The following is an 18,210-nucleotide window of genomic DNA, read 5'->3' on the forward strand; positions in this document are numbered from 1 at the left end:
CACTTCCCAAGCGGCGCACTGTAGCAGTGCGCCACCGGGCCGGCCCAGGAAAAAACTTTTAATGTTCGGGGCTCTTTGAATTTCAACAGTTTGGTTAAAAGATTATGAACCTGGGGCCGGCCCGGTGGCACAGTGCTACAGTGCACCGCTTAGGAAGCGCGGCGGCGCTCCCGCCGAGGGTTCGGATCCCACATGCAGACCGGTTCCCGCTCACTGGCTGAGCGAGGTGTGGGGGTGACACCGAGGGTTGCGATTCCGTTGCCGGTCCCGGTCTGGTGCGGGTGCGACACTGAGGGTTGCGATCTGTTGCCAGACACGAAAAAAGACAAAAAAAAAGGGGAAAAAAAAAAAAAAAAAGATTATGAACCTGTAGAATCCCTGATTTTTAGGGCCGGCCCGTGGCTCATTTGGGAGATCGTGGTGCTGACAACACCAAGTCAAGGGTTAAGACCCCCTTACCAGTCATCTTTAAAAAAAAAAAAGAATCCCCAATTTTTAGCATGGCAGCAACCCAGAAAACAAGAGGACAGTCCCCAGCTGCCCTGGTGGCCAGGCACTGGCAAGTCACTAAATTCTGTCCCATGTGGAGTGAGGGGTGTAGCTTCCAGGGGAGTCTTCAGGGGCAGGGGCCCCCTCCCTTCCTCTCTGCCGAGTTCTGGGACCTAAACTGAGGGCAGCCCCAGGACCACAGGTCCTGCAGCCAGGAGGCAGCAGCCCAGCACTGGGGACATGCGAGATCCTCGCCCACTGTCTGAGGGCTTCGCTGGGGTCTCTTCAGCGCCTGTCCACAGTCTAAGGGTACACTCAGCTTCGCCATCAACTCACTAAACACCCTAAGGCTGAGCTCCCGGGTTACTGGGAGGGTTAAAGGAGAGCGCTCAGGAGGAAGCGCCTCACAGTCACCTTGCGTCCTGCTTCCCTCCTCCTTCACGCGTGCCGACCTTGCAAGTTCCCGCTGTTCTAGCCTATTTTTCTGACTAGACCATAATTCTTGGGGGTGAGCCTTCAAGTCTTTTGCAATGTTTATTTGCTGAAAAAGTGAATGAGTGAGTAAATCACTGAATGAATGAATGACTCTCTGTAGCAACTAACTGTGCTGTACGTGTGATAGATGCTAACTAAGTTCCTAGGACTATGAGGTCCAAAAATGTCCAAGAGAAAACAGAGGAATCAGCCAATCTGGTGCAAGTGCTTCACTATACAAGTCCCAGAAGGTGAACTTTGCCCAAGGTGCTGAGAAGAACAGTTGGCAGAGCAGAACCTTGTGTGCCTCCACAGAGATGTCCTGTCCTCGGGGCGCGTGGCAAGGGAGCCGCAGCTGACACTAGTGAGCGCCACTGGCCAGGCCCAGGAATTGACCAGGGTCATCCCACTCAGGTTCCTGGCACCCCTAGGCAGGGGAGGACTCTGCCTCATCTACAGATGAGCACACGGCAAGCAGAGCCTGCAGTTACACTTCTCATACTGTCAAAAGTGGATCCCACAGTTCCATAGGAAAAAGGGAGTCTAAGCAAATGACAGGAAACACCGCGACATCTATCAGAAGGAAAGCGGCAGCTCCATAATCTATGGTGCTTCTAGGAGGTTTTGGTTTTGAGGAAACACTGCGCAGAAAGATCTTTAAGACATGTATAAATACACACACACACACACACACACACACACACATGCGCGCGCTCGCTTAGGACAATGTGCACAGTGTAATCCCAGCTGTGTTAAAGAAACAAAAGTAGTTATACACAAGCATACATATGCACACGTGCACACATATGTATAACATACATTCATATTCACATGCACAGGAAAAAGTTCTGGAAGGTTCTAACTGCTGACAGTGGTCCCCTTGGGAGAAAGAGTGGGATTGGAGAGGGGAGGATGGGAGATGGCAAAGGGATTTTCACTTTTTACCATTATTTTTCTGTATATAAAAAAACACACACACACATTCATGTATTACACATTCTTAAAATAATTTCGAGAAGACTGGAAAACACGACAGTGCAGAACAATCTCAGATACAACCATGAGCACAGGCAGGCAGACGGAAGCAATGTGTAGGTCGTGCAAGGACAGGCGTCCCGACGCAGCCCTGACCCCAGGCAGTGAGGGTGCTGAGTGGGGAAGGAAACCTAGTTAAAAACACACCAAAATACTATGCACAATAGGACTGTGAGGAGAGAATGAGTGAGCTTTTTATTTCTACTTTCCCAAATTTTTCAAATTCTCTAATATGAATTTCCTTTACTCTAAATACAATACTTTGTTTTTATTTATTTGTTTTTCTTTTCAGTGGCTGGCTGGTAGGGGGATCCAAACCCTCAACCTTGGGGTTATAACACTGCACTCTAAACAGCTGAGCAACCGGCCAGCCCTAAATAGAATACTTTATTTTAAAATGTACAAATTAAACAGCTTCGAATGATTTCAAATGATAAAATTATACTTATACCAGTTCTCTGAAATCTACCTAAATGTTCCTAAACTCTTGATGGCCCACTTCCTTATCCATAACGTTGGAGTAATATTAATGGTGTATTCTCCTAGAGACTGGTGAGGACTCAGGCAGGAAAAGCAGCTGTTACTGTGTGTGGGATACAGCAGGCACCCAGTGCACATGACCTATTCCTATTATCACTAATAAGCTGAACTTTTCTCTCTAAAGCGTTCCTCATCTACCTACCGCCTGCCTTGACTTTCAGTAAACCTGCAACCTCCCACCAAGGGACTTACCTGGGAGCAGGCTGAGAGGACGGGGAGGCAGGGGGGTGGCCTCCAGTCTCTGGGTGGGTCTGAGTCCCAGGGAAGACTTCTTGACTTCCCGCTGGCTTTAGAGCCTCATCTCGTGGCAGAACATGGTCACCAGCAAGAACAACATTAACCCTTGGATCTAGCAGCAACATCAGAAAAGAATGTTTTCCATCCACAGGCACACCCTGCTGAAACAAATCTCATTTCCCGGTAACTCATGAGCACAGGAGGGGGATGACTTGATCTCAGAAACCTCCTGTCAGCCACACCTTCACAGCATGTCCTGATAAATCCCCTCTCACCACCGCACAGAAACCCTGGTTCCAGGCCAGCACCAACTCTCAGCCTCCTGGTACCCCTGCTGCTTGGTCCTGGCCCCACAGTCGGGGCATGTCCGTCAGCTGTAGAAAGTCCTCCAAGGGCTCCCATCTGACTCCAGGAAAGAGGCAACATCCCTGCTATGGCCCCATTGCCCTGTGGCCCGACTCCCCGCATTCTCTCCACATGGCCCTCTCTGGCCAGCTATCCTGGCCTCCCCACCACACCTGGGGTGTGCTGGTCCTTTGGATGGCTGCTCCTGCTGCCTGGAGCACTGTCCCCTACAGATCTGCATGGCTGCCTTGGCCTCCCTGGCCCGCCATTCCTGAGACTGCACCCCCTGGTCCCCCTTTGCTCTTCCTCCTGGGCTCTCCTCGCTTCCCACACCTGTTGCAGCAGCACCTGCCTCCCCACCTGGCTCTCTGAGGGCAGAGTGTGGCCTGCAACACGGCCTGGCACACAGCAGAGGACCAGCGCATGTTTCTCGGTTAAATGAGTGAAATATCTGGATTAGGAAGGATGTTAGAAAAAATCCCAGCCCCTGGCTGATGGAAGCCTGCTCTGAGACAGGGACAGCTGGGCGGCTCGGCACAACCCTCCAAGGGGCATTTTTGACAATAGCTACCAAAGGCATTCATTCTCCAAACCCAAAATTCAACTTCTCAGAACTTATCTCAAGGAAACAATGAGAAAGGGACAGAAATTTTATGGCCCCTCCTCTCTTCTCCCAAATATTCTACAAAGAGCATGTGTTGAGCCCTCGTTCACACACGCACACACAGAGGAATCTGGAATTCTAGGGAAAGGGGAAGGGGAAAGTAATCAGTGATGGGGAAAAAAGACTTAACAAAGAGCAACCTTCGCAGGCAGAGAAGCCCACACAGGAGGAGAGAAGCTCCGTGTTAGGAAAAGTTGGCATTTGAAGAGTCAACACCCTATCAAAGCATCTTTTAAAACAAGATGTTACAATCAGCTTCTGATGCCCTGAACGAGGCACTACTGGGAATGAGCCAGAGCTGAAGAAATCTCACACTGAGCCCAGAAAGCTAAACTGTGTCTGATGATAACTGTCCACTTCACCAGGCCAATCAGATACCATACAGTCGTATTTTTTTTTTCCTTTTTGTCTTTTTTCATGACCGGTAACGGGATCGCAACCCTCGGTGTCGCGCCCGTACCGCGACCGGAAACGGGATCGCAACCCTCGGTGTTGCGCCCACACCGCACTCAACCAGTGAGTGGACCGGTCTCTATATGGGATCCGAACCCTCAGCGGGAGCACCGCCGCGCTCCCAAGCACCGCACTCTACCAAGTGCGCTACCGGGCTGGCCCATAAAGTTGTATTTTTCGTCAATGGCTATGTTGAATCCACTTACATGTTTATTCAAAAACCCTGAGCTCACGGGGCCGGCCCGGTGGCGCACTGGATAGTGCGCCGCTTGGGAAGCACGGCGGCGCTCCCATCCGAGGGTTCGGATCCCACATACAGACCGGCTCCCGCTCACTGGCTGAGCGAGGCGCGGGAGCAACGCCGAGGCTTGCGATCCCGTTGCCGGTCCCCGGTCCGGTGCGGGGGCAACACTGAGGGTTGCGAACCGTTGCCGGACACGGAAAAAAGACAAAAAAAAAAAACAAAAAAACCCTGAGCTCACAACGTGCAGGACAGCACTGCAAGAGCACGGCCCACCACGCTTCACCCTGCGGTCTGTCTGTCCCTCATGGTCTTCTTGTTTCAGTACTCTGTCCCCTCCCACGGGAGAGCAGAAACCCCCCCCCCAACAGCCCAGCCGCACCACAGCACCTAGATCCATGGGCCCCACACTGCCCAGGGACTCTAGAAACACACCCAATAGCCCATACTCCAGGCAGGCAGAGCTTGGCCAAGCATGCTGGGAGCCCCTGAGACAGAGCTGGGACTACCCCAAGGCAGAGCTGGGAGCACTCTGAGACCAAGCCTGAGGCATCCCAAGGCAGAGCCGGGGTACAGCTCTTCCTCCTTTCTTGACAACAGAAAGGTGGGCACCATGGAGGCAGCCAGGCACCCGCTCCTCCAGGGCTTAGGCACCGGCTTTGCCCATGCATCAGCAGGTTCCACACCCTCCCAGTATTCCAAGCTAGAGCGGATCCCTCAGGACAGGAAGCCTTATGCTCACACTCTCTTCACACACCATGCACCTAATACTGTTCATACAATAGTGACTCGGGAGTATTTGTTGATATAATTTAAAATGTTAAGTTAAGGGCTGGCCCGGTGGCGCACTTGGTAGAGTGCGGTGCTTGGGAGCGCGGCGGCTCTCCCGCCGAGGGTTCGGATCCCATATAGAGACCGGTCCGCTCACTGGTTGAGCGCGGTGTGGGCGCGACACTGAGGGTTGCGATCCCGTTGCTGGTCACGGTATGGGCGCGACACTGAGGGTTGCGATCCCGTTACCGGTCACAAAAAAGACAAAAAGGAAAAAAAAATGTTAAGTTAAAACTATGAGGGATAAATATAATTAAATCATAAATACTGCTAGAAATTTTATCTAGGAAATAATCTCATAAGCTACCTAAGTTAAATCTTAACCTACATGAGCCTCCATAAATTTCCTTTAAAAAGACAAGACTGTCAACGAGCTAATGGGTCTCAACTCTGGCACGCAGCGAGGCAGTCAGAGCGTTTTCTGTTCCTCTTCTCTGTGCTCACACATTTGCAAGGACACACAGTGTCACATTCCCTGGGAACATAAGGCCCAGTGAAAGACACAGAGGAACATCAATTGGGAAACAGCCGCCAACCCACCCTGTGCCCACCCGCCCCCCAGCCCTCGGTGTCCAAGGAGTCGTGCCTTCTGCCCCTCCTGGCCCTGTTGAGGGGCGCGGGGCTATGTGGGTGGGGCTGGGAGGACACAAGCACACCTGGGAGGAGGAGGTCATGTCTTACCCTGGGCCCCACCAGCCAGGTCCCAGCCCTGCCAGGGGTCTGAGGTCACCTCCCCAGGCCCACTCTCGTTGCCGATGTCCAGGCAGTTGGCCAGGTCTGGCAGATGTAAAGAACTGTCATATGCATGGTCCATGTGGTGGTAGAAACCAGGAATCAGGAAAGTGATATTCTAGGAAACAAAACAGTGACATCTCAGAACCTGGAAGGATCCACACTGGACCAACCCTCCTGGGGAAGAAATAAAAATAACATGAGCAAGTCTCTGGATGGTTCATTCCTTGAGATTAGGAAAGACCTCAGGTCAAAATCCCTTTGACGGGGCCGGCCCGTGGCTCACTCAGGAGAGTGTGATGCTGAGGACACCAAGGCCGTGGGTTTGGATCCCTACATAGGGATGGCCGGTTAGCTCACTTGGGAGAGCGTGGTGCTGACCACACCAAGTCAAGGGTTAAGATCCCCTTACCGGTCATCTTTTAAAAAATAAAAATAAAAAAATCCCTTTGACTGGCCTAAAACCCTCTGATGCACAACATTTAATTCATGATTTCTTTCCCCTCTTTCTTATGAAAAAAAAAAAATTAACATACTCTGAGATAAGTTGTACCAGTATCTACATGTCTTCCAAGCAGACATCTGGCCTTGGACCCCACATTCACCCAGACCTGGGATTTGTGTTTGCAAACTTCACCTGACACGCCTCACTAGTTGGCTTAAGGACCTACAGGACAATGGTGTATGCCCAGCATGAAGGGACCACAGGGCCCTACAGGCTCCTCCCAAGCCAGGAGCGGCTCACACAGACAGTCCCTCTAAACCTGCGTGTGACCCCATGCTGGACAGCTACCATGGCCATGAATATCTGGAACCTGCTCTAACCCCATGGAGAACACATATGCCCACACACAGGAAACCCCTGAAAGGACTTCCCAACCCTCATCCAGGAATTGTGCTGACTGCCTTTGATTAACTTAATTTTACCTTTTAGTATTGCTGTCAGAGAACAGAGAGACCTCCTTCTGGAGCCTCAAGTGAGGTTAGAAAGCTCTGACTGGCTGCCACCGCATCCCAGTGTTTACCTCAGTGTGAGTGACAAGAGGGCAGGCCCCTCCCTTTGAAGCAAGCCCCATGTGAAAGCCTACAGGGCCTCAGGCCTGCACCTGCATCCAGGACCCAGGGGCACCGGCACACAGGTATGTCAGGAGGAGGGGGCCTCAGGCGGCCTCAGAGGCTGCCCCACAACCTCTTCCTCCCCAATGACCCTCCTCCACCAAGTGGGACTCTGTGACCCCTCCCAGTGGGTCCAGGACCACCACTGGGACTGCCTTGACAGGAAGAGGACTGCAGGAGCGGAAGGTGCCTGAGACGCTCACTCTTAAATCCTGGACACTGTCCTCTGAGGGGCCAAGCAGCACCCCAGCTGCCGTCCCAATCAACCAGATGAGCAAATGAGACCTTGGAGGATGCCACCCCAACCTGCAAGTCACCCCCAGCTGACACCACCTGGAGCGAAATGAGCCATCTCCACTAAGCTTGGCCTCAAGGACTGATTTGTGACCAAAATACATAACTTTGGCTGTGCTGGTCTGATGGCATAGTTCTTGCTAAGGAAAAAAGGGGCAGTTAGAACCCCTGATGGGCCCGGCTCTTGGTGTATGGAGACTTCCACCTCTCTGTGTTTAAAGGACTTTGGATAAAACCCAGTACTAGGAAGAGATGTTATAGAAACCCCTTCTTCCTACCCTGACCACAGACATGCTCAGGGGATGTGAGGACAAGCGAGGCCTGTGGGGTGTGAAGTGAATCCTTAGTTGTGACGTAAACCCTCGTTCTGCCCATCAGGCCAGGTCTTATTCGGAACAGGCTTCCCAGCACAGCACCCCTCTCCCTCCTCTAGGTGACCCTGGAGATGGTCCAGGAATGGTTACCAGCGTGGGGTCTGGAGAAATGAGCTGGCGGCTGTGAGTAGGGACATCCCTCACTGGGCCCAAGGTCCCTCCCAGGTAAAGTCAGGGGGCCAGACAGCCCATCTTGCATGAGGACCCGTGACAAACGCAGGCCAGCTTCCTCAGAGGCAGGGGGGGCAGGTGTCCAGGGCAGCCCCACCTTGCCCAGGAGCTCAGTCTTTCCATAACCGAACAGCATCAGCGCGAAGCTGTGGTTAATGCCGTAGATGGTCCCGTCAGGCAGGAGGGTGATGAGGCCGCTGATGGTACAGAACACCCAGACAGATGCCCAGTAACCCTGGGTGGGGCCCGCCCCGCCATCGTCTGCCTCGCCATCGTCCGCCTCCTCGCTGCTGGGTTTAGGTTTCAGTTTTAAACTCAGAGGGAAGGTGGTGCCATCCCTGGCTCTGCCGACAGACCTCTGAATCTTGAGGTCCTGGAAGAAAGGCATGTCATTTGGCTGAAGCAGCATTTCGCATGGACGGAGCGCTGAGTCTGGGCTGCTTCAGATCTGAAGTCCCCGCCCCCCACCCCACCCCAACACCATCATGGGGAAGGTTCCAAGAACATCCTGCTGCTCTTCCTTCCTCCTCTCCCAGGGCCCCACCTGCCCCAGGAAACGCAGAGCCCCAACCAGGGAGCCAAGGCATGTGGTCAGGGGTCCTACCTTTGGGACATGCTGGCCGGGAGGTGGGATCTGCACGGAAGGAATCAGGTTCGTGATGCACTGTCCGACCACGTCCTCCCCAGACACATACCCATGGAGATGAGCAAAGAGACTGTCACATGACGTGATGGTTCCCTGGAGAAAACCCAGCACTCATAAGCAGTACGTTAAAAGCTGCTCGCACTTCAGCTTTACACCTCACTAAACTTCAACACCTGCAAGCTGAAAGCAAGACCCTTAACACGGCTTCTACGGCAGAGGAGCGAGAGGCACACAAAGGGACTTCCACAGGAGCTTCATCTTTCTCCTTCCACCAGAAGTACCCAAACTGCTGACTTTCTTGAGGTGGTCTTCAGAAGCCCTGGCACACTGAGAGGTTCACTGTTAAATTCCCAGCTTGTGTTCAAGTGCTCTCTCTAATGCCAGCCTCTATTCTGAGGGTTTTACATATATAATTTCATTTAAGTGTTAAAACAATTCTTTTTTTTTTTTTTTCCTTTTTGTTTTTTTTCGTGACCGGCAACGGATCGCAACCCTCAGTGTCGCGCCCATACCGGACCAGGACTGGCAACGGGATCGCAACCCTCGATGTTGCTCCCGCACCTCGCTCAGCCAGTGAGTGGCCGGTCTGTATGTGGGATCCGAACCCTCGGTGGGAGCGCCACTGCGCTTCCCAAGCAGCGCACTGTAGCAGTGCGCCACTGGGCCGGCCCAGTGTTAAAACAATTCTATTCACACATTACAGATGAGGAAACTGAGGCACAGGAAGACTAGGTTCCTTGACAAAGCACACACAGTTAGTAAGAGGCACAGCAGGGTCGGACCCTCCGACTCCTCACGCTCTTTCTTCCCACAGGCATGGACGGGGAGCACGTTTGCTAACGTGCTGGAAGGGGAGGAGGACATGGCATTCCAGGGTCTGGGAGGCGAGGCAAAGCTGCCTACGGCCAAGACACAAAACACAAACTCACATTGCTCTGGAAAGTGACCCAGGCCGAGATCCTCTCCACGGGCTCAAGGACCACCACGCAGCACAGGCTGTGCTCCTGCTGCACCCTCTTCATCCACACAGAGACCGGAATCTTTTCCCCGCTGCGGCTGATGATGTCCACCTGTGGACACATACAGGCTCGCACCTGGGTGCACAGACCAGCACAGGGGACACCTGCCTCCAGGAGAGGCTCCCGACTCCAGGAGTCTTCAACCTCTGCTCAGCTGCCTGACACTTCAGAAATTTACCGAAGTACAAACAAGGTTTCTGATACTTCATGCTACAATCTGAGTGAATGTTTTATCAAGAAATTCTTTTTTCATCCTCACCTTCATGGTAGTATAGCAGGAAAGAAAGCAGTATCTATTATGTCTTAAAGAAACAGACACTAATACATCTTAATTTTTTTTCTTCTTAGTAGCCAGTCTCTTGAATCGGTAGTTTTCTGATGCAACTGATCCTGTCCAAGTCATCTCCACGCCCGGGGCTCTGTCTTCCACACCTAACTGAGCTCACCATCAGGGTCCAGGGCGACACATCAGCACAGTGAGTGGATCAGCACACCCCAGTCACACGCCACCCTCCCCTCCAAGAAACACTGAGCACATGGAATATGTAAACTTGGATGTAAGAATCAGTACAGACAGAAGGAGGTTATGACTCTTCTGGGACTCTGATGTGGTGCCTGCAGGTATGCAAAATGCTCCTCAGGCTACATCCATCAAACAAACGGAGGGGTGCTCCAAGACGTCCCTTGAGGCAGCCCAGCAGCAACCACCATCCTGTTTCTGTTTCTGCTTTGCTTTCCTTTTTAAAGGGGCCCCAGCCCCCACCTGAGTTGAAGCAGGGGAAACAGCACCTATGGTGATGATTTAATTGGAGAAGCTGAAGTTGCCCGGTGCTGCCGACCCTCAGCAGCAGAGCTCTGGGTGGGGGAGTCAGAGCTCTTCCCACCACAGGCTGCTCTTGTCTGGAAGCCAGGCCAAGGGCCCCCGCCCTGCACCCCACTCACCACAGTGCCGAAGACCACAGCGGCATGGCCGTCAGCCTCCACATGCTCCTCACTGAGGGCCTCAACCACTTCAGAATCCGACTTCAGGAAGAACTGCATGAGCTTCTGGCCAATCAGGTCATGGCTGCTGTACCCCAGGAGGCTGCACGCTTTGTCGTTGGCAACCAGGATCTGGAGTCGTAGGGAGCAGAAAGGACGCACGCATCACCAGCAGCTCCTCTCACTCCTGAGAACAGAGCCGAGGAGAAGGGCGGCACAGGAACCAGCCAGGGACAGCCCAGAGACCATCTCCTCCCGGCAGCAACCTCCAACGTTCTTCCATCAATAGACAAACTGCGACACTCACAGCCCAGGGCCCCCGGTTTCCAACCTTGTGTGAACGAACCAGGTCGGTGCAGACCGAACCAGGTGTCCCCACCGGCCAAAATAGGCACATGACACACAATGCAGACTGTGAAGAAGATGCGAGAATTTATATCAAACTTCTGTTCAACAATTTCAGTTACTTACATAAGAATGTACGTTATGCAAAGGCATTTAATCCAAAGATCAACTACCCATGCTCACTCAGGCTGACCTGACACTTCAGCAAGCACAAGTGCGTAACGCACTTCATCACTTTCCTTGATAAGAAAAATTTGTTTTGATTGATTTGTATTTAGTTCTCCAAATTCTTATCTCTTTTGTTTCTATATAGGTAAAACCAAAGGTTTTTCTAATTTCATTTAAAACACAAATCCCTCCGTTAGAGATTACAGGTTCAAGGCACAAACCCTAAATCCATATCTATGGCTGCGTCTCAAACCAAAGCAAATACCTCCGTGGTCCTGGCATCCACAGTGAAGACGGCCTTGTTAGGGTTGCACACAGGGGCTGGGAGCAGGGGTGCAGACCACCCTGAAGACAAGCCCTGCAGCAGGGAGCAGCAGGACGTGCTGCCCAGGGACCCGGCCAGGTCTGCGTGCTCAGGTGCGGCAGGGCAGTGCAGTTTGCTTGTACAAATGTTTTGGGCAGCCAGTGATGATAGACAGTAGGAGCTCCATCTGTCTTCTGGAAAGAAAAGGAAAGCAAGCTTTGGACCTCACACGGCTGCCAGGAGCTCGCTTCTCAAACAGGCACAGCACACAGCCCTTGCCACCAGCTCCTGCAGAGCATCCAAGGACTCACTTGACCTGCAGAGCTGATTCACACTCTTAAGTGTGCATCTGAACATAGTCCCCAGAATCCATCAAACAACCATCAGGTGCTTAGTAGCAACATAGAGCAATGTCCTCTCGGAAGCACAAAGGGCCCAAGACTAACATTTCTGTGTCTAGATTACATCCTACGTTCCCTTCCCTTCCACCCCTCCAAGGAGCTCTCTCTAACAGACGTTCCCTCTCTCCCTGTCAGTCTCCCAACACCCCACAGCCCCTCCAGCTACTGCCTCGTCACTTGTTCCTGGGAGGTATCTCACAATCCAAGAGCTGCCTGCTCCCCAAACCTCCCCCACCTTCTGGTCCAACTGTCAGGTGCACTCTCTGCTGTCCAGAACATCTGCCCCCAGCAATGTCTCTAGTGCCTCCCAACACACTCGACCCAACAGTCAGGTCTCAGTCCTCCCCCTACTCGACTTATCAGGGCCACTCCTAGATCACCTGCCCTCAGCCCAGAACACCCGAGCTCCTTCCCACCTTCCTGACCTCTCACCACTGAGGGGGACCCTGGCTCTAACTTATCCACTCCTTGGTAGCATTAAATACACTTAAAATATAAATGTGCTGATGACTCCCACATTAGACTTCCAGCCCTGACCTCTCCCCTGGGCTCCAACTGCCAGCTTGCCCTCTGTCCATCTCAGTGAACATCACCTCTATTTTTCCAGTGACTCAAAACCAAACACACTAGACCTGCCTCTTCCACTTCCCTCCCACCCCATCCTCTCTGTTCCGCGTCCTCATCCAGGATCCCCTGACTTTGTCAGGTATGGCCTCTGCCGACAATTCTCTGAGGCTGGAAGCCACACGGCTGCTCCGTGTCCCCTCCTCTTCCCGGGCAGCAGTCACCAAGTGGCTCAGCCCCTCCTCACGCTCCACTGAGAGTGTCCCTGTTCCACGCCCCAAGTGAAGCCCACACTGCTGGGCCTCACAGCTGGACGCTCCCTACAGTGTCTCTGGTCCTCTCCACAGGACCCACTGCTCCAGCTGCAAGGTCCATCCTCCCTCTAGACACAGCAGTGCACAGCTCAGCCCCAACACCCTCCTGTGTCAAACTGTCCTCATCCTTGAAGTCATATCCCACCTCCCTTCCCTGCAGCTGTCTGCTGTGATCCTGGCCATCTCTGTCATCCCAAGGGACTTCCCCATTTTCAAGGTCCACCCCAATTTCAAGCATGCACCCTGCAGTCTCCTCAAGCCCCCCCAGCAGGCAGCGAGCCCCTCAAATGCAGGCAACGCTTTCTTCCTTGATGTGGCCCAGGGCCATGCAGTGTCAGCTCAGGAGGTGCCAACTGACTCTTGGGAAAATCAGTAAACTGTGGGCACTGGGTGCCCTGCCACCTGAACCATGAAGTTAGCTGCCCTTGTGCTCATCTCTGTGATGCGGGAGGAACATTGTCTTACTTGTCTCTGTGTCCAGATGGAAAATCTGCACTTGCTGTGCAGAGTCCTTAAAGATTTACTAGGCTAAACTAGCAAACTTTATTTCACTTTTAATACAGCCTAGCCTAGGACAGCATTCTCACAAACACTGAAGCAAGAAATAACATTCTGCTCTGATTCAACCCTGAAATGTGGAGGTGAATTCCAACCCTGCCCAAAAAGGACAGGTGAATGCCTAAGAATCAGAGCAGAACAAAAGCAGCAGGCAAGGGTCCTGCCAGTATCGTCTGCCAGTGGTGCCAAGCACCCAAACAAATAAATTTTCTCTGCAAGAACAGAATTGCTGACTTTAAATCACTGATGAGAGCCAGCCCGTGGCTCACTTGTGAGAGTGTGATGCTGATAACACCAAGGCCATGGGTTCGGATCCCTATATAGGGATGGCCGGTTAGCTCACTTAGGAGAGCGTGGTGCTGACAGCACCAAGTCAAGGGTTAAGATCCCCTTACCAGTCACCTTTTAAAACAAAACAAAAATAAAAATAAAAAATCACTGACAAAAGGGTTTCCATGGGGAGAAAAGAGAATGACTCCATGTTTTCATTTTTCAACGCTGATGCCCACATGATCAGGAGGTCCTTACCAGAGAGTGCCATTCTACTCTGGCAAAGTTTAGAAAGCCCGTTCTTTCTGCTCAGGTGTCTGTGGGCCCAGGAAGATGACCTGCTGGGCTCAGAGGTGGTCTGTGCGGCTGGACCCTCCACCGGTGCAGGCAAGAGGAGGCTCCCAGCCAGGCATCTCCAGTCCTCCTCAAAGGCCACTAAGCCTCTCTCCTCCATCGTAAGATGGTGGGCCAGTCGCCAAGCTTCCACCTCTAATTGTGGTCAACTAGAAGACAAATTGAACATGATTAACATCTGCAGTGCAGAACACAGTGGCAGTTTAACCAACTAATTCTTCACAATGCTAAGTTAAGCCCAGCCCTAGAAGACGCACACCCAGCTGCCATCCTGGGTCAGAACGTACAATGTGAGCACAGTCAGTCCAAAGCTGTGCTAAAAGAAGTTCTGTCAGAGAAATACACAGGAAGGTGTGGAAAAGAGAAGCAAACAGAAAGAAAAAACAAAGAGGGAGGGCAGGGCTGCAGTCCACATGAACCAAAACACTCCAGGCCAGGACAACCACCACTGCTGCCAGAAGGACCCACCCACAGCAAGGGTCTGCATGGCTCCCTGGACCCCGGCTTTCTCCAAACCAGGAAGTCCAACCAGCTGCACACAAAATCACCTGGGAGTTTCCAACAACAGGGAAGCCACAGCTGAGAATCTGCTTTGCCTGGAGTGGGCCTGAAACAGGGGGCTTGTGTCTTTAACTTTTTACTTTGACATAACTGTATCAAATGCAGATCACAGATATAAGAAAAAAATATAGAAAAATCTCAAACACCCTTCAGAGAGTTTCCTCCAGTGGTAACATCTTGCACAACTACAGTATAGTGTCACAACCAGGAAACTGACATTGACCCCCTCCACCAGCCTCACTCGGACTTCAGAGCATTTTCCTCACGTGTGTGTGTGTGTGTGTGTGTGTGTGTGTGTTCAGTTCCACACGGTCTTGTCACATGTTCACATTCATGTGGCACCCAGAGTGGAGATAATGAACAGTGCCATCCCTCACACTGGCCAGCACTTGAAACACATGTACACATTTACCAATACCCTGTCCTCACAGCCAAAATTCCTTTTCTAGAAGGAAGTGAGATCCCCACCTAGTCATCCAGGCTTCAGATAAACGAGAGGACGCTGTGGCCAATCCCAGAACCACTGGCTGGAGTTCACCCCACAATGTGAGGAGACCACTGGGCCAAGACAACATGTTGACCCCAAGCCTAAGAGTTCCTGATCAAAGGGCCTGGAGCCCACTTCCAAGACCCACACAGACCTCTTCCCACAGGGGTCCTCCCGTGCCAGCACACCTAGGCCTGAGAACTGGCTGAGGAGGAGCAGCAGGAAGGATGGAGCTCGGAAAAGCAGACAGGGTGCCCATATATGGTGCACGAGGCCCTTCCCAATGCAGGACACACCTGGGGTGGAGAGAAAAGGGGAGCCAGGCCTTCCCACACCACGATATTCTAGTGAGCAACTCCAAGGAGTCCCGTCCCCCCAATTCTATCCTGACTTTCAAGGGGGCCATAAAAATTTACTTATCGAGACAGGAGGGCAGTGCCTGTTGTAATTAACAGCCTGTCAGTCGGATTTATAACTTTACCTGTGTCAATACACAGTATGGGGTCTCCACGGCACTCATGCCCCTGGCTCCCAGCATGTTAGGGCTGGGCCAATACCCACCTCGGCCACCAGCTCCTCAACTTAGCAAGGCAGGGGCCCCTTGGACGGATGGAAAACTGAGGGCCCCACCAACCCCAGTGGCAGGGTACTGACATGAAAACATGCCACACAGATACACAAACTAAGTAGAGGGTGGTACACAAAGAAGAACAAAAAAAGCAATAGAAAAGAATCAACTTCAGAAACAGACTGACACATGCATAGGAGGTTGGCACACAATGTGGAGCCCATTTCCAACAAATGAAAAATCAGTGGAGTGTTCACCAGCACGGGTGACCTTGGACAGACAACATGGCTTTCAAGTGTCCGTTTCCTCAGATGTGAAACGTAAATAACAATAATTCACACCTCACAGTACTCTTGTGAGGACTCAAAGAGCTAAGTCAGGGCTGGCATATTGCAGATGCTTAATAACTGTGATGTGTTAGCTTTAAATGAAGTTAGGTTAATAAGCTAAATAGTTTGAGGTAAAATTGCATCCCTGTGTCTTGCCGTGTACAAAAATTAGCGCCAGATGAATTTAAGAACAAAAGATAGGGCTGGCCTGTGGCTCAGTTGGGAGAGTGCGGTGCTGATAACGCCAAGGCCACAGGTTCAGATCCCTATATAGGGATGGCCAGTTAGCTCACTTGGGAGAACGTGCTGCTGACAACACCAAGTCAAGGGTTAAGATCCCCTTACCGGTCATCTTTAAAAAAAAAAAAAAGATAAAAAGATAAAAGTTCCAGGAAAAAGCATGAAGAATACAGTGGACTTGAAAACTCTGAGCAGCCCTCGCACTTTGGAACAACTACATCTCACCAAGAGTACTGTTTCTGTGGCATCTCTGAAATGCCTGAAAGTTGACTTCCAGTCAAGATGGCGGAATAGACGGTCCCTAGCGTCACTCTCTCCCACAAATCCACCGATTTAAACTATAAAAACATAACATCAAGTGCATATGGAACAGGGAGACGTCCAGCGGGGTAGGCGGAAGCTCCGCGGAGACCACATACCCTGCGGGGCTGCCATCGCACAATCTGGCAGGTAGGCTTCACTACCACCACCCAGCTCCATTCCCAGCCCAGCCCAGTGCGCAGAGTGGGAAGACGTCCCTCAGGGGAGGCAGAGGCTCCGTAGAAACCACACACCCTGTGGGGACGCCACTGCGTGATCCAGCAGGTAGGCTTCACAGCTGCCACCCGGCTCCATCCCAAGCCCAGCCTAGTGCGCACAGAGCAGGGAGACATCCTGCAGGGGAAGGGGAAGCTCTGCAGAGACCACACGCTCTGCGGTGCCTCGGCGCATCCCAGCAGCCCGGGCTAGAGCGCACAAAACAGGGAGAAGTCCAGCACGGGAGGTGGAAGCTCAGCAGAGACCACACACCCTGTGGTACCACCCCACGATCCAGCAGCCCGGCAGAGTCCAAGCTGACCAGAGGGGTGGCTCCCCGGAGAGGCCCAAGACCCGAGGCAACTACACACGCAAGGCACTAGTGGCCAACTGAGCAGTCACTGAGGTGGCCATACCAAATTGGCAACCACAGTAACATCTTAGTCAGTCAATAGTGTCAAACCTGTGGATAAATAAACATCAAAGAAAAGATACCAGAAATATGAAAAATCAAGAAACTATACCACCAAAGGATAACTCTCAAGCTGTAGATCCTATAGAACAAAAAGCCCTTGAAATGACTGAAAAGAATTTCGAGTGATAATTCTAAGGAAACTGAATGAGATACAAGAAAACTCAGCTAGACATCATGATGAAATGAGGAAAAGTATACAGGACCTGAAAGAGGAAATGTACAAGGAAATCAATGCCCTGAAAAAAAATGTAGCAGAACTTGCCAAACTGAAGAAGTTATTCAATGAAATAAAAAACACAATGGAGAGTTTAACCAGCAGGCTTGCGGAAGTTGAAGAGAGAACCTCTGAACTTGAAGATGGGCTGATTGAAATAACACAAGCAGGGCTGGCCCGGTGGCACACTCGGTGGAGTGCGGCGCTTGTGAGTGCAGCAGCACTCCCGCTGAGGGTTCGGATCCCATATAGAGACCGGTCCGCTCACTGCTTGAGCGCGGTGCGGGCGGGCGCGACACCAAGGGTTGCAATCCCATTGCCGGTCGCAGTACGGGTGCGACACAGAGGGTTGCAATCCTGTTACTGGTCATGAAAAAAGACAAAAAGGAAAAAAAAAAAAGAAATAACACAAGCAGCCAAAAAGAAAAGAAAAAAGAATCAAAAGCATTGAAGAAAATCTGAGAGAGATATCAGACAACCTTAAGCACTCAAATATCTGAGTCATGGGTATTCCAGAAGGGGAGGAAAAAGGAGATGGAGTTGAAAACATATTCAATAAAATAGTGGCAGAAAACTTCCCAGGTATAGAAAAAATCACAGATCTTCAGATCCAGGAAGCTCAACGATCTCCAAACGTATTCAACCCAAAAAGGTCTTCTCCAAGACATGTTATAGTCAAATTGACAAAACTCAAAGACAAAGAGAGACTCTTAAAAGCTGCAAGAGGGGAGTGTCAAATCACCTATAAGGGAGCCCCAATCAGGCTAACATCAGACTTTTCGTCCCAAACCCTAAAAGCCAGAAACGAATGGGATGATATACTCAAAATACTAAAAGACAGAGATTGTCAGCCAAGAATACTCTACCCTGCAAGGCTATCCTTCCAAAATGAAGGGCAAA

General features: G+C 51.6%; 1 protein-coding gene across 1 annotated transcript in view; it reads right to left on the reverse strand.

Annotated features, from left to right (window-relative positions):
* PASK (PAS domain containing serine/threonine kinase) overlaps window positions 1–14,020 on the reverse strand; it is a 34,977-nt gene extending 20,957 nt beyond the window's left edge. Inside the window, 8 exon segments of the mRNA XM_008578360.1 lie at window positions 2,727–2,887; window positions 5,991–6,159; window positions 8,094–8,369; window positions 8,601–8,735; window positions 9,572–9,712; window positions 10,604–10,774; window positions 11,421–11,653; window positions 13,825–14,020. Of these exon segments, the coding sequence (XP_008576582.1) occupies window positions 2,727–2,887; window positions 5,991–6,159; window positions 8,094–8,369; window positions 8,601–8,735; window positions 9,572–9,712; window positions 10,604–10,774; window positions 11,421–11,653; window positions 13,825–14,020 (1,482 nt within the window).
* Between the last annotated feature and the right edge of the window lie 4,190 nt (window positions 14,021–18,210).

This window comes from Galeopterus variegatus, unplaced genomic scaffold, assembly GCF_000696425.1.
Source record: "Galeopterus variegatus unplaced genomic scaffold, G_variegatus-3.0.2 Scaffold1671, whole genome shotgun sequence".
NCBI classification, from domain to species: Eukaryota; Metazoa; Chordata; class Mammalia; order Dermoptera; family Cynocephalidae; genus Galeopterus; species Galeopterus variegatus.